At 38.6% G+C, this 17,430-nt stretch overlaps 1 protein-coding gene and 1 long non-coding RNA gene across 5 annotated transcripts in view; both read right to left on the reverse strand.

The window, feature by feature from the left end:
- The window catches only part of LOC118038731 (uncharacterized), a 162,337-nt gene that overhangs the window by 92,382 nt on the left and 52,525 nt on the right, over positions 1 to 17,430 (reverse strand). The window contains exons 4-7 of one of the 4 annotated variants that reach the window (XM_073406867.1): positions 12,103 to 12,180; positions 11,235 to 11,897; positions 9,460 to 10,507; positions 9,157 to 9,219 (exon numbers count right to left, since the gene is read on the reverse strand). In XM_073406867.1, the coding sequence (XP_073262968.1) occupies positions 9,157 to 9,219; positions 9,460 to 9,576 (180 nt within the window). In that variant the 5' untranslated portion in view covers positions 9,577 to 10,507; positions 11,235 to 11,897; positions 12,103 to 12,180. The other 3 variants (XM_073406866.1, XR_012168876.1, XR_012168877.1) reach the window with 3 other exon arrangements.
- Positions 3,565 to 4,979, reverse strand: LOC140955104 (uncharacterized). The gene is made up of 2 exons (XR_012168831.1): positions 4,196 to 4,979; positions 3,565 to 3,887 (listed from the first exon to the last, which is right to left on the reverse strand). It is a non-coding gene; the product is annotated as an uncharacterized lncRNA (long non-coding RNA).

Below are 17,430 nucleotides of genomic sequence, written 5' to 3' on the forward strand. Positions count from 1 at the left end.
TTGATATACGCAAGCTCATTGATAAGTGTCTCATAACTAACAATATTTTTAAAAGGCTAGAAATGCATGATTTAGTACGAGAAATGGCATTTAACATTGTTTGTGCAGAATCTGATTTTCCTGGCGAACGTAGCAGGTTATGTCATCGTCGTGATGTCGTTCAAGTATTGGAGGAAAATAAGGTTAAAGCTACAGCCATTAATTGTCGTTCATGTATTTGCTCAAAAGTTGATGTGTTTGAGTAGATTGTATTATTTTTTCTTTTTTCTTTATTCTTGTTTAACAGGGAAATCAATTAAAAATTAAAGGCATATCTTTGGACTGGTTACCGAGACACATACACTTGAAATCTGATGCCTTCGCAATGATGGATGGTCTTAGATTTCTCAATTTCTATGGTTGTCATTACTCCCAAGAAGATAAAATGCACCTTCCTCCTACTGGCCTCGAATATCTTCCTAATGAGCTGAGATATTTGCAATGGGATGGATTCCCTTCGAAATCCTTGCCGCCATCTTTTCGTGCTGAACACCTTGTCGAGCTTCACCTCTGGGAAAGCATGCTTGTAAAACTTTGGACAGGAGTAAATAACAAATCTTGTGAAAATACTGGTTTATTATCTTGTCCACGTATAACAGCAGAGGGTTATATATATATACAAAGCCTAAGAAGCTATTTTAGGAATATTACTACGGGCCTATAATCTTGCATAATTAAATACAATGAATCAAACTAATTAGGAATATAACTAATTAGGAATATACAGCTCATTGACACTCCCCCTCAAGTTGGAGCATATATGTTGCTCATGCCCAACTTGCTAAGTGAGTTGTGAAATACTTTGCCTGTGACAGCTTTGGTGAGGACATCTGCAAGTTGATCTTCGGATTTAACAAAGGACACCTCGATGATCTTTGCCTCGAGTTTTTCCTTGATAAAATGTCTATCAACTTCAACATGTTTGGTTCTATCATGTTGTATTGGATTATGTGTAATGTCTATTGCAGCTTTGTTGTCACAATTCAGTTGCATGGCATGATTGGGTTTGAACCCCAATTCCCCTAATAAATTCCTTATCTAGAGTAGTTCACATACTTCGTGTGCCATACCTCGATATTCTGCTTCAGCACTTGATCTTGACAGTACATTCTATTTTTTACTTCGCCAAGATACTAGATTGCCTCCCACAAAGGTAAAATATCCAGATGTAGATCATCTATCAGTAATAGAGCCTGCCCAGTTTGCATCAGTGTGACCCTCGATATCTAAATGACCATGTCGTGAGAACATCAATCCTCTTCCAAGAGTTGACTTCAAGTATCTCAGAATTCGGTTTACCGCATCCATGTGGGCTTCACTTGGTGCATGCATGAACTGACTTACCACACTTACGGCATATGCTAAATCAGGTCTAGTGTGTCCCAAATAAATCAACTTACCTACAAGGCGTTGATATCTTTCTTTGTTGGTGGGTACCTGATCAGGATATTCACCAAGTTGATGATTCAACTCCTTTGGCGTGTCTGCTGGTTTACTAGCTAACATTCCAGTGTCAGTTAAAATATCAAGGATATATTTCTGTTGTGATAAAAATATTCCTTGTTTAGAACGAGCCACTTCGATGCCTAAAAAAAATACTTTAGAGCACCAAGATCTTTCATTTCAAACTCACTTGCCAAGTGTCGTTGTAGTGCTGCCTTTTCCTCTGGGTCATTCCCTGTAACTACCATATCATCAACATATACAATAAGGGCAGTGACTTTACCTTTCTTATGTTTCAAGAAAAGTGTATGATCTGAGTTACTTTGCTTGTATCCGAACCCTTTCATTGACTTGCTGAACTTTCCAAACCATGCTCTAGGTGATTGCTTCAATCCATAAAGAGACTTTCTTAGTTTACACACCATGTTGCCTTTATCAGGTCCCATCTTGCATCTCGGAGGGGGATCCATATAGACTTCCTCTTCTAGGTCACCATGCAAAAATGCATTTTTGACATCAAACTGGTGTAATGGCCAATCTAGGTTTGCTGCTAGAGAAAGAAGTACTCGAATTGTGTTAATCTTGGCTACAGAAGCAAATGTCTCCCCATAATCAATCCCATAAGTCTGAGTATATCCTTTTGCCACCAATCTTGCTTTGTATCGCTCAATGGAGCCATCTGCCTTGAACTTTACCGTATATATCCATCTACAACCCACTGTTCTCTTTCCTTTTGAAAGGATAGTCATCTCCCAAGTGGAATTCTTTTGGAGGGACTCCATTTCATCATTCATTGCTTAGGATCACTTGGGATCTTTCAAAGCTTCCTGCACATTACTTGGAATAGATACAGTGGATAATTGACATACGAATGATGCACATGACGGAGATAGCCTATGTAGGGACACATGATTAGCAATAGGGTATTTAACGTTTGTCTTAAGGTCAGGGTCATATTGTTGTCTAGGAATACCTCTAGTCATACGAGGAGGTAGTTGATAACTTGTGTTTCCTGTATTACTTGACTCGGGCAGAGTGATTGAGTTGGAGTTTGAATGTTTAATTACTTGTGGGAAATCGTCAGGACCTGATTGGATGTATGGTGATGGTACTGTAGTAGGAGTTGTAGAGGGGAAATTATCCGAACTAGTACCAGCATCTGGAGTTCTTAGTGACTCTTGATCTTGTTGCACCACTATAACTGGTTGTTCGGAATCTGACTGCTCAGTACCAGCATCTAGAGTTCTTAGTAACTCCTGACCTTGTTGCACCATTGTAACTGGTTGTTCAAACACTGATTGCTCTAAAACCTTTTGCTGAATTTGGATATGAGTATCTTCTGCAAAGATAGAGCTCTCCCCCTGCAGAGGATGCTCAGAGACTCCCCCTAAGTAATAGAACTCACTCTCATGGAAAGTCACATCTGTAGTAATGTGCAAGGTTTGGGTAGGAGGATGGAAACATTTATAGCCCTTCTGAGTATCAGCATAACCCACAAAGACACAACGCAGAGCACATGGATCAAGCTTGCCACGTTGGTGTGGATATACCTGAACATAAACAACACATCCAAAGATACGTGGTTCGAGATTTGGTGTAGATGGCATGGTGAGGAGAGTGGTCAATGTCTGAAATGGAGTTTTATACTGAAGAGTGCTAGATGGTGTTCTATTAATGAGGAAAGTAGCAGAACAAAGAGCCTCCCCCCAAAAATAATGAGGTAAACCGGCCTTAAATAAAGAGGCACGAACAACTTCCAAGAGATGTCGATTCTTACGCTCTGCGACACCATTCTGTTGTGGTGTATATGCACATGTGGTGTGATGAACAATACCATGTTGACTTTAAAAATTATGAAGGTCATTGTTGATATATTCTCCTCCATTGTCAGACCGGAGGGTCATGATTTTCTTGTCAAACTGAGTAGCAACATATTGATAAAATAGTTTGAATTTGACGGTAACTTCACTTTTCTGTCTTAAAGGAAAAACCCAGGTCATCCGAGTGAAATCATCAATAAACGTCATAAACCACTTATAACCAGTAATAGTAGGAACTCGTGATGGTCCCCAAACATCAGAATGAACAATCATGAAAGGCATGGAACTTTTATTCAACCTTAATGGGTAAGAAATGCGATGACTTTTCGCCAAAATGCAAGTTTCACAATGAAAGTCTGATTCAGTAAACTGAGAAAACAAATCTGGAAATAGAAGTTTCAGATAACCAAACGAGGCATGCCCTAATCGTCGATGCCATAACCAAATTTTCTTCATTCTGATGGACTCACCTCCTCTCATATGATGTGCATGACTCAATCTCTTAGTGGTGTCGTCTGTCAAGTCCAGATAATATAATTTTCCCCTCCTAGTACCACATCCAATCACGGCCCTGGTGAGAAGATCCTGAAATAGACAATATAATGGCCAAAAACACACGGTGCAATTAAGGGAATCAATGATCTGGGGAACAAATAACAAGTCATAGTCAAGTGAAGGGACAACTAAGACATGATCAAGACTTAATGAGGATGTGAGAGATAAGGACCCTTCTCCCATAACTCGGGAGGTGGTGCCATTGGCACTAACAATATGTGTTTGGTTGGAAGGTGTGGCAGAGTGTAACTCAATAAAACTAGATGTCATGTGATCAGTGGCACCGGTGTCAATAATCTATGATCTATTACAAGTAAGTGAAGATGTGCAAGAGTTACCTGAGGTGGCCAAGGCCTTGGAGTCAGTTGTACCTGATGGAGTTTCTTGTTAGGTATTGCCATTAGTGGGACTACCCCACCACCAAGCAAAGTGGTCAACACCACCAAGCAAATGGCAGCAGCCTTTGTTGAAGAAGATGGCAGCCACCCACTCCTATGTGCAGCTGCTGGAAAGAAGAAGAGAAGACACCATCCTGCCTATAAATAGGCACCATACAAAGAGAGCTATGTGAGAGTGAGAGAGAGTTGTGAGACATGTAGAGAGTGAAGAGAGAAAGAGAGAGCTGCAAAGTGCAGCAAAGAGAGCTGGGAGTAGAGTAGAGTGAAGTGATCCTCCTCCTCCATGTATTTATTGTAATCCTTTCTCTATCTCTAAATAAAATGGACCTCTCCCGTGGATGTAGGCGGTTTTGCCGAACCACGTAAAATATTGTGCCTCAGTATGCTTCTCCTCCGTTGAGCAATTATCAGTACATCACCGGTCACCGGATTCCGCCCAACAATTGGTATCAGAGCACATGGTTTAAAGTGGTGTTTGATCTTTGCTCAAAAATGAAAGTTGTCAAAATGGTGTTTTGATCATACCACTGTGTAGAGGAGGCCGATACGAAGCCACTGGTGAAAACGGCGTCAAAATCGGACGTCGAACATGGCCGCACTCTCCATCACTCTCCGGCAAGGCGTCTGCCCACGCGCGCCGACGCGCCCCATGCATGCCACGCGTCTTCTTCACCCGGATGAGTTGACCCGACCCGAAGACCAGCTGACCCGACCCATATGAACAATCGACATGGACAGTGGCATTATGAATAGTAGGTATGAACAGTAGCATGCCAAAGGATGACATCAACATGATGCAAGGATGACATCATCATACACAGTCAGCAAGCCATTGACTAGTCAACAGACATGTCAGTATAGTGGGACCCACCTGCCATGTCATCAGCCGCGAGCCGAGCCGATTTGAGCCGAGTTGAATGGGAGCCGAGCCGAGCCACGAGCCGAGGGAAAGGATTTGTGCAGCAGAGTCTACGTGCAACCGGATCTGAGAGTGAATCTGAGCCGTTGATTAGGCCAGAATTGTTTTGATCAAATCTTAGCCGTCTGAAGTGCGATTTGGACGATTCAAGACATGTTTCTAGCTAATTTGATCATTTCGGATGCAATGGTATGGTCCGATCGATAAGATTCGAGACTGAAAATGGCAGTGGTGTATTATTAAAGAAAGATTGCCCGATCAGGAGGCATCTGAGGGTCTGGATTAAGGTCGATGGAGATGAAGAAGAAGAAGGTGCACATGTTTACCCAATTACATGTGCTGAACTATTAAATGGGGAAATGTAATGCCTTGATGGAAGGCAAAATTGGGACACTCTGGACACCCGGTTATGTGGACAATTAGAGGTGGAGAGTGAATATTAATGAAGACCAATCTTGACAAATCTAAGAACTAGTAGTCTTGTTAGATGTTGAGAAATCAGGTATAAAAGCAGGATACCCAAATCACTTGTAAAGGAAAGCCGCAACAAAGCTAGCAAATGGTTGTATATACGGAGAGACAGTACGATGGATAGATATGGCCTAAGAAGTTCTGTCTAGGAGATTGGGTTTTAAGCGGGACCGTTGTGACCCCTCCAATCTTTCCTGGGAACTTGCTTAGTGGAAGGATTATCCATACGGTACTATTTTCGTATATGTGACAGTTTGTTATGAAACTGTTGAAGACTAGCAAGATGACGGCACAAAGGAATAGTTGGGTTCCGTATGATCAAGGATCTGATGGAGTGGTGATTTCTCCAAAGAAGGTAGATTCGGTGACTGTGATTTCTCGAAGGGGAGAATTGATGAAGACCCTGTGATGGAAGAGAAATACAACAAGGGATGAAGATTGGCACCCTATTTTGACTTGGCCAGGTGTTGTGACAGGATGAGCTGCTGTCAAACATAAGTAAGGAATAAGGAGAAATCTGGAGAACAGAAACTGCACGAGGGCACACAGAGATTATGCAAGAGTACCCGTAGGATCCAACGAGGTACTGTAATGAGACAACAGGTGCAGGGAGAAGAAGAGTTCCCAAATGAAGCTCAGAGCAGAGACTGTTAAAGTTTGTACAACATGAAGTCTCTTATGCTCTTGATAAAGGCAACAAGCGAGGACCTTTCCAATGCATGCAAGGATGGAAAGATGAGCTGTTGCAGAGGCACCTAATTGAGGGGGTGCAAATGCCTATGATAAAAGGCGAAGACACCAAAGAGAGTGGTGTAGGTGGAGCTGTCAAGCAGAAAGGCGTAGAAGCTCCAAACATAGAAATCGAGGTGGAGGATTGCGAGGAGTATACCGCAACTTTCTCTTTCTATGTAGTCAGTGGCAGTAATCTCTCCCAAGTCCACATGGTGGTAGAGAATCTTGGAGTCACTGGAGTTATCCCCGATGAAGGTGGATGAGACCGCCCCATGACAGTGGGCGGAGAAACCTTAGAGAGAAGGTGTGAGGGCTATGAAATGAGCCCAAGATCAGGTCGCCCAAGACAACGGGCGTAGACACCTCAGATGGAAGGTGTGGGCCACGATGTGAGCCCAGTTCATACCGCCGCATGACGACGAGCGGAGACACCTCAGGAGAAGGTGTGAGGGCCATGATAGGAGCCCCAGTTCAGAACGCCCCAAAGCCAATGTGATGGCTAGATATAAGTGGACAGATGGATAGCCAATGAAGTGGCTATGATGAGTATGAAGACAAATGCAGGATTGACTTTCATGGATATTGCCCCCATGCTAAAGATCAATGAGCTAGAAGACATTTGCCTTGGACAATAAGTGGGTGACTTGTGGAGCATTAAGACGCGGCTGCTATGAAGGAGCAGAGGGCATGCGCAGGTTCCGGGAACGAGTTGACTCTTGTCAAGGTGGTGAGCTCGGTAATGGCATTGTAATACTCAGAGTATGGAGATAGATATGGATCAACCTTTAATGGGATGCCCCCATGGTTAAAGGTGGAGAGCTACCTGGACTCTTACGACTAAGAGCGAGAGACTCACGAAGAAGTAAGGCGTGGTTCCTATGGTGGAACAGGGGGCAGGCGCAACTCCTGGATGAGTAGACTCTTGGAAGAGTGGTGGGCTTGTGATCATATTGAGATACTCAGATAATGACTGTCGCACTTGGAATATCCGTTTAAGGGGGTGTTGTAAGCCTTATTGTGAGGCTTGATAAATCATTCCGGACCGAGCATGGTTGATACGCTCGAAGGGGAATGTTCCCAGAGACAAGCGTTAACACTCTTCAGATGTGATGTGTGAGACCATCTGGTTGAAGTGATCCTTTGGTGTAAGCAAGGGTGTGCTTTGGTGACTCTGGTGTTTGAAAGGTTTGGCGAGTACCTGTAAACTTGGCCACAGGCGCTCTCGGAATGGTAAGCTTGGAAGAGCTGCAAGATGCAAGCTTGCGCTGAAGAAGCAAGCGGACAATTGCCCCACATGAATGGCAAAGGGGGTGATTGTTAGGTATTGCCATTAGTGGGACTACCCCACCACCAAGCAAAGTGGCCACCACCACCAAGCAAGTGGCAGCAGCCTTTGTTGAAGAAGATGGCAGCCACCCACTCCTATGTGCAACTGCTGGAAAGAAGAAGAGAAGCCACCATCCTGCCTATAAATAGGCACCATACAAAGAGAGCTATGTGAGAGTGAGAGAGAGTTGTGAGACATGTAGAGAGTGAAGAGAGAAAGAGAGAGCTGCAATGGCAGCAGCCATGCTGCCATTGCAGCAGCTGCAAAGTGCAGCAAAGAGAGCTGGGAGTAGAGTAGAGTGAAGTGATCCTCCTCCTCCATGTATTTATTGTAATCCTTTCTCTATCTCTAAATAAAATAGACCTCTCCCGTGGATGTAGGCGGTTTTGCCGAACCACGTAAAATATTGTGCCTCAGTATGCTTCTCCTCCGTTGAGCAATTATCAGTACATCACCGGTCACCGAATTCCGCCCAACATTTCTAATGTAGTCTCCTGAGATGATTGGGCAGATGCAAATGATGCTCGGTTTGAGTCCCTCTTGCGCCCTTTATGAACCCATCCTTCTGGATAACCAATGATCTCATAACAGCCCTTAATCGTGTGATTATCTAAACCACATTTGGTACATTTCATTGGTGGTCGGTTACGAGCAGGGTCAACGTTATAGCTATGAAGCCGAGATTGTTTTACCCTTGCAGCAGCCAAGGCTGTGGCTGCGTTGGTTGCACCAGCTTCATACATGGTTCCCTGTCTGTTACTTTCCCTTTTAATATGTGCGTATGCAGCCTCAAGTTCTGGTTTAGGCTCCATCCTCAAAATCTCTCCTCGAATTTGATCAAAATTATTGTCTAAACCTGCAAGAAATATGTAAACTCGAAGACGATTAACCTCTTTCCGTCTAATTTCAATGTCTGATGGATGCTCCATTGTGCTTGGATTTAATTGATCAAGCTCCTGAAAAATCTCAGTAAGCTCACTGTAATACTTGGCAACTGATGCACCAGCTTGTCTCATTATGAATGATCTTCTGTGCAGGTCATAAATCTTTCATCAGCACCATCTGAATAGGTTTGCTTGATTGCATCCCAGACTTGCTTTGCTGTGTCATAACGAATAAACCTTTTAATCTGATTAGGCTGCATGGCATCAAACAACCAACTCTTGACTTGGCAGTCTGATGCTCGCCATTTATTAAATGTGGAATTTGTGACTGCAGGCTGGGCAATATCACTAGTCAGATGACCATGCTTTTCTCGCCCAGCTATCTTCATCTCTATGATTTGATGCCATAGAGAATAATTATTCTCATCAAGTTTTATTCCTGCAGAGAAGTTGGAGGTGTCACTCTGCAATGTGACTATTTGTGTGGTAGTGTTGGAGTCTCCTGACATGAAAGATTGAAATAGACTAATCATAGTGCAGTATCACAAAAAGCAATCTGATTTCTTACCACACCATACCTAAGTGTTTGCACTGGCGAAGGTCTGATATCTTCTAGAATTGCTTCAGCCTCCTGAAATGATGCCAAGTTGTCACAACTATCAAGTATTTTGTGAAAAGCTTAGATCTTGCACAAGAAAATCAAGCCCTTCCAGAAAATACTTGTAATTATAATTTGCAATCCATGAAAAGAATAGCACAGATTGACAAAGCATATTGAATGTAAATCCTACATGACCAAATAGTCTTAGCAACAAGAGAAATGTTGATTGAAATGCGAAGGTTGTTGATTTGTATGAACAAGGAGAACAACCTTCCTCCCAGATTGTAAAATGATCCAACAAGTCAGCTTATTGCATATATCAAAATAACTTTCTGAGCTGTAATGAATCATATCAACTTGTTTGATTGAATGTTTCAAAACGTTCATGTAGACTTGGGCTCAGATACTTGGGACACAACCTCTTGTTCATTTCTTACTACATTATCTGCACAACAGCTTCAAGAGTTCTTTAATCAGTTGCACCCAACATGTCGGAAAATTTACGAAAACTACAAGTCGACTAACAATCACTTCTCCAACTGAATTCCATATAATTCAATCTGGTGCACCAAAGAAATAATTCAATCTGAACCAAAAGTCTTTAACAAGAGATGCCAATTCTAACACCATTAGATTGCTTAAAGACAAAGTAATCATTTTTCTCAAGAATCAACACTTGGATACTGTGCATAATTTCACTTCATAAATCTGTGCACCGTCATGCTTCGAAACATACACAATGCCTATGGCCTGCATACCGAGTTTATGGTAGCCCATCAATTACATATATACAAACACTCATGATGCATATGTTCATACAAGTGTGATTGCACATGGCACACTCTTTTTATTTGTTTTTGAAACAAGTCTCTCCACGTAAATTTACACACGCACTGCATAGACACAAGTACATCTCATATGCCTCTCTGTGTGCATGTTGTTCTGTGCTGTGTGGATACCATTTTGATAGTATCCATTGGGCACCAATGTGCACCCAGCAAAGAAATTTCACTCTTTCCATGTGTTTTTGAAACAAATGTCAAATTAATCAATTCTCTAGGTTTATCTCAGCTGGCTGAATATATTATTATATAATCAATAGCTTGTCATTTTCCACACATATACTTTGAGTTGATCGATGGCTTTCAGCAAATAGAATTTTGTATTTCTAGAAATTTATACTAGTTAAGAGAATATGCAAGTCATGCAATAACCTTATCTCATTAAGTATGGTTAGCATGGTCTCAGGTTTAAGCTTCTTGGCTTGGATACCTTGTTTTACCCAAGACTGGAAGCCATCTTGGACCAAGTATGGTCTCTCTCACATAAAAATGCAAACAAACAATTAGCAATATGATACAATAGGTTGTGGTTCCAGATTAACAATAGACTTACCTGGCAGTTCAAATTTTCTTATAATGTAGGTCACAAGGTTTAATTTTGCAAAATTCTACTATCTTCTCTATCTAAATTATATGATTAGTGCAGGAATGAACCATGATATCATCTAGAATTCATGCATTTAACTTGTTTCTCTGCAAGCCATTTACACAACAATACAGCCCAGCAATCTAAGGAGTGAAATAAAAGAATATTGAAATTGATTAATACATTGCAACTTCTCATTCAAGCAACGTAAAGACTTTTTTTTTTTTAGAGAGAGAGAGATAATTTAAGGACACATGTTAGATGTAATACTAATGTGCTTTCTGAATTATACCACTTGAGAATAACAGGAATGAAAATTGGGTTCAATCTACAGCATTGATAAGACAGAAAAACATGCATAAGGAGTAACGGTTTTTGACTTAACAATGTAAATGCACAAAAGACATTAATGTACTCTTTCCAAATCTGGTTAATATGGATAATGTTATTTGTTTCTAAGGTTACTGATACTGAAAAATTCTCAGAAATGTTTTTTATCCCAAAGAAACTTGACTAAGGGAGAGTGGATAAATTCATTTCGCCCTTCTAATTCCACGATGAATTAGATGTTTAGGCTTTTCTGTGATAGAACAATCTTAGAGATTCTAAATACTTGCCTTAACCCCAAGCTTTCTCAAGGATCTAGCGATGCCTTTAGAACGAGAACTGTAACACCCCACCTCACTAGCAAGATATTATCCGCTTTAGGCCTCCCAATCCACCCAAATCCAGGGCTTCTACCAAGGTCCCCCTCACGGGTTTGTTTTTGGCAGCCACGCATGACCCCAAAATACATATTACTAGTCAAGGTGAGCATGCACTTATAAGGCCCTGGCTTTGGACGCTCACTTTCGATGTGGGATCTTACAAGAACCATCAGCATCCATAACTATTACCTGGTAAATTTGAGACAATGTTCCTGCTTCAGGATTTAAACATGGAACACTCAGGAGATTGTGATGTAGCAACTGTACTGCATATGGTAATACCAAAACAATTTCTTGTGTCCTTAGAGGCCACTGATGCTAAAACACACAACATTGATGAAACCAAGCCCAAATCCCCCCCTCGAGAATTTCCTTTCTTTCTTGCACTACTCAGAATTCTCATTTTTCTGAATGTCTCGAAACAAAGACGTCATGCATAAACAATAGCTATATCAAAGCTCTTAAAACATAAAGCTATACCTATAGAGCTTTCAAGTTTTGAATGACTACAGCAGTTAAGATGTCATCAAGATATCGTCCACCCTTTAAAAGCTTCCTTACTGGGCCATCAACCTGAATAACATTGAAGAATATAAGACAGAGCTATAAGAAAGGGATATAGCCAAGTTCCAATTCTTATTTTATTTTTTTTATTGTTGGTTCAAAGAGTTATTTGACATTTAGAAACAAAGTAATTGTTCTAAACTATCATCCTCATACCAAAAAGCAATACCTCTCCACTCATAGCTTTTGAATAGTATTATCAAATAAAACCAACCTCTGGTAGAGTTATAATTGCACAGCGAAACCGAGTAGCTCGCCTAAGATCAGGAATGCCATCTCTTTCTCTAAGAACCTTCATATAAATAATGCCCACCAAGTTCAAAGCCAAGTTAAGGGGGGAAAAAAGGAAATTAATGAGGGTGCCAGATTTGAGATTTTTTTACTGTGATGTAAAAAATGTATGAGTAGTCAGCTTTAGTGTCTCTCATTGAGGTACTAAAATTTCTAACAAAAAAGAAACTTAGGAACATAAAAGGCCAGAAAATTTACTCTCTTGCCTCAGGCCGGACATCTTCCTTCCCTGGCAAGAGCCTTAAAGTTAATTGCGGAGACAAATCTCCAGAGTAAACACCATATACCCATACCCTATAAAAACCCCTACACAAATCTGATAGAAAACTTAAGCTTCCCATGTAATGCAGATTAAATAAATAAATCCTTCATGCACAAAAGGACAACCATACCACAAAGTGGATGAGGTTCCAATAAAAAAAAAAACAAAAGGCATAATTGGATCATTTGGATCCAAGCCAAGACTTTTCTCCAGCCCCTCAATAGCAATGTAAACCTGCTTAAGGTGTAAAAGCAGGTTTAGGAAATTCAACTTTGGTTTTGGATCATAAATTAGTTAGATCAGCACATAATTAAGCAGTGTAACAGAGATGGATGCAATTGAGTTTTCAACTAGAAGTCCTGTAAGCTGAAAGCAGTGACTGATGTCTCCAACAAAAAGATGTCTAAAATCCAAATATATCTTTGCAGGAGATTTTTTTTCAAGTCCATACAATTAAACGAGAGTACAATGGCCATCAAAGTAAAACATGCCAAACATAATGTACCTGCTGAAAAGTTGCACCAATTAATCTCAAAATCTCTGTTACCCTTTCTTCAGACAGATTCAGTGCACTCCTGATCTCTGGAGGAAGAAAATCCTTGGCAGGCCCATAAAAATAAACAACAAAAGAAGCCCTTTTTGCTATAGATTCCTCCACTGCAACGATTGCAACTCTGTCCACATCAACAAAAGTGCCACTAGCTTTTTGTGTGGCTTCCCTCAAACTAGATGAAAAGTTAGTCAATGTTTGGCAGCTAATTCTTCTATTTGATCAAAAGTAGAGAATACTTTACTCAAGGCACCATCTACTGCTTCTGAAGCACCTTCCTTAATCGATGTTATTGAAGAAGTAGTTGTGTCTAGTGAGCTTTGCACAACATTTCCTCCATTATTTATTTAAGTGTTGATGGAGTCCCTAACCTCACCCAAAAAATCATCAAAACCAGCCTTTGCACTAGATAATGAATCGTTATCCATTTCTAGGGAATCAGATCCCAAACTAGGATTCTCTGTTGTCATATCAATAGTTGATGTTATTTCAGGTTCCACAAGTCGTATTAAACTATCTGTATTATCAGCAAAATGGTCTTCAGAGTTCAAAGGTCCTTCTTCAACATCAGATATGTTATAACTTTCTAAGAATTTCAGTTTAGCCCCTCCTATAGGGTGTGGGTGCAGTTCATCTATTGCTCCAACTGAAGAATCCCAATCCTTAAAAAAGTTGCAATTAATGTTGCCTAGTTCATTTGGGCAAGAATGATCATTAATGAAAGTAAAGCTTTCAATAAAATTGGAGTAGAAAGACTTTATAGCTTGTGTTTTGAAGGAAATTCTTTGGTGATGTGTTATATTTGACATTCCCAAAAGTACCCTGTTTACGACATAACATCTAGACTCGAAATCCTTCCAGACTGAGCAAAATGGTTACAGACCTCTATGGAATGTTATCTGCAGTAATTGTGGTTTCAAATACATGAATGAAATTTTTGACAATAGAAATACTATGCCAGAGGTATATGAAGAAATATGTGACATGATAACACAAAACTTGGTGAATTGATAATCGATGTGCATTGAAGTTACTGCCTGCAAGGCTTCACTAAAAATTGTCAAATTTTGTTCTTTAAAGGTGGACAAAGAATTTGTATATTGAAGAGTCTCACAGACCTCATATCTTAATTTTATATTATGATGTAAGTAATCAGATTAAGAATGTGTTTCACATTGCGGTACTGGTTGCTTTCAAAGTGTTTTTTTTTTAAAAAACACATCAAAATAATGTTTTCTTTATTTTTTAAAATATATTTTTAATATTAGCACATCAAAACGGTCCAAAAACATCAAAAAAAATAATTTTAAGCAAAAATAATTATATTTTTGGCAAACGGTGTTGTGATAGCAATGCTAAACACACTCTAAGTGGAGAGAAAATGCCATCATAATCCACTGCAAATGAGAAGGAAGTTAGTGCTAGGGAATAGCACCCAGATGCTTAATCTACTAAACGGAGATGTACAAGCAAATTATTAGGCCATGCAAAACTTTCTGCTAGATTGTTAAGGGATTTACTCAGCATCCCTCTGATGTGCAGGCCTAGAAGGAAGGAGAAAGCTGCACTAGACTATGATACCATGCTAGAGCATGAGAATCAATTCAAAACCTTCACTTAGGCACATAAGCTCTACATGATGTCATACTGACCTTTATGCTTAAACAGTTGAAGCTTAATTTATACCTTCATTCAAAACCTTCACTTAGGCACCCCAGATTTTTCAACTCAAATACATCAAACATATTTTATAAAGAGGCAGACATGTCTAGTTACACCAATATTTTTATTTTTATTTTTTGACACCAAAATTTTTTTCTTTAGCGAAAGTTCAATTATAGTCCCGGCTTGTTCTCCACCTAATTAGAGGTCATGCATCTCCAAAACTACGGGCATAGATGAAATCCAAGGTACATGGATGATAGAAACTTGGCAACAACACGAATTAAATTACAGTCTAGGAAGTGAAACTCACTTGAGAATGAGAGGAACAACACTGAGTGGCAGAGCAAACAGGCAACATCTTTTGTTAACTCAATATAAACCTTATCAAAATCACCAAGCTTGCATGTTCACCATGAAAGTAAAACTTTACAATTAAAATGTAGTTCAATCTCCAAATTTGCCCTTGAAAAAGAGAGCAGTAATTAAACCAAGCTAAGTTGAATAAGGGTTATTTCCATTTTTGACAAGCAATCAACTTATAAGAGGATTCCTTGAAATTCAAAAAAAAAAAAGTAACCTCTTTATTGAATAGTGAAAACAAATGGCATCAATGTGGATCAAAACTATGAAAGACAAGTGAAAAATGGATCAAAATGAGCAAAACTGAACCATGACCGCTTCAGGTCATTATACCAAGATGAACACTCCTTAAGTTGGCTTCTAGAAACTCAAGCTTGAGCTCCATTTTTAAACAAAATCATGAAAAACAAAGAACTCGCTCCAGAAAACAACATATTCAAGTGTATAACTCACAAGTAAGTAAAACACACTAAGCTAAAACAAACCAAACCGGAGATTCAGAACAAATGAACCAATTCCCCAACTAGGTTCCTCACAATACAATCACTAACACCATGATACTACAAAAAGTGACGTCCAAGTACAACATTCAACAAAAAAAATGACAATTTACAACACGGTAAGCTAAGCTAAATCAAACCACCCACTTCGAAAAAGAACTAAAACTTACTCAAAATCTAGGAAACTGAACATGGGTTTTGGAATTTGTGTTGCGACTTGTCCAAGGAAACAATATATATATCATGGTAAAGAATCGAATCGCGTGGCTTGTCGATGTCGTTAGCTCATCTCTTTGGTTTCTCTCTACCTCTCGTTTCTTTAGGTAGGGACCGACCATAGATTTCATACGGGCCCGAGGTCTGATCGAATCCGAAATCCGATTCGCTGATTGGCCGATGGAGCAAAGTCAATTTCAAAACTAATTGTTTTTAGTTTTATTTTTAAAACTAAAACGATGTTGTTTTTAAAAAAACTAAATTAAATATTTAACTAGTATTTTGCTATAGATTAGACAAAATGGCATGCCCGCACTGTTACAGGCTTATAAAATTGATGTACTTGATAGTGTTATAATACTAAACCAACTCTAGATAAGTAATAAAAACTAAAAGTATAATGGCGCCTATATTTCATGATGGGAAAAAAAAATTGTGTTGGTGATCAAAAACTTAAAGACTGAACAAAATAATTGTTTTCGTCATATTTTTAAAAAATTATAAAGCTAAATTCTCTACCAACTAACATTAAAAAAAAACCACAAAAGATAATCTTGGAAGGAAAAAAACCTATGAGGAAAAATGTTGTATCAATTGACAATGTTTTGTGAGGAAAACTATAGTGCTTTTTCTAATGAAATTGACAAAGATAATTTTAGAAAAAATCATAAAAAAAAAAAAAACCATTTAGAGAAATATTGTAGCAATTCACAGTGTTTTTGTGAGAAAAGCTACAACGCTTTCCCCATATGATTTAGCTTTATTGTAATTATAATTCTTAACCAACTCAATATTAAAAAAAATAAAATTGATAAAGATAATTTTAGAAAAAATCATAAAAAAATCATATGGGAAAACACTACAACAATTCACAATGTTTTAAAGAAAAAAAATTACAAAGTTAAATTCATAATAAGCTCAATATTAAAAAAATAAAATCGACAGATACAATTTTAGAAAAAAAAATAACAAACAAAAAAACAAGGAAAAAAAAAACCATGTTGGAAACATTGTAGCAATTCATAATGTTTTGTGATAAAAACTATAGTGCTTCTCCACATGATTTAGTCTTATTTGTAATGACTTGTAATTGTAATTCTCAACCAGCTCAATATTAAAAAAATAAAATTGACAAAGATAATTTTGAAAAAATCATAAGAAAAAAAAATCATGTTGAGAGACACTTTAGTAATCCATAGTATTTTGTGAGGAAAGCTACAATGCTTTCTCCACATGATTAAGTTTTATTACAAAGTTAAATTCTAACCAGCTTGTCATAACCCAATTTTTTACCATTTTATTTTTATTATTATTATTATTTTATTTGCTGAAAAGGATAAAAAATAATAAAAATAATAATAATGATGAAAAAAACAAGTAAATGAAATAAATGAAGAATGAATTAAAATTTGGGTTAAGGGCAACATGATTGAAAGTTTTGGGGTTTAATTAAATTTTGGAATTATTTTAATTAAGCTTGGAATTAATTTAATTAATCCAATTAAGGGTTTAATTGGAGAATTGATAAATTTTTAGACTTAATTGAGCTTGGAATTAATTTAATTCATCCAATCAAGGGTTTAATTGGAGAATTGATTAAGTTTTGAGACTTAATTAAGCTTGAAATTAATTTAATTCATCCAATCAAGGGTGGAGAATTGATAAGTTTTGAGACTTAATTAAGCTTGGAATTAATTT

This window comes from Populus alba, chromosome 19 (genome assembly GCF_005239225.2).
Source record: "Populus alba chromosome 19, ASM523922v2, whole genome shotgun sequence".
NCBI lineage: Eukaryota > Viridiplantae > Streptophyta > Magnoliopsida > Malpighiales > Salicaceae > Populus > Populus alba.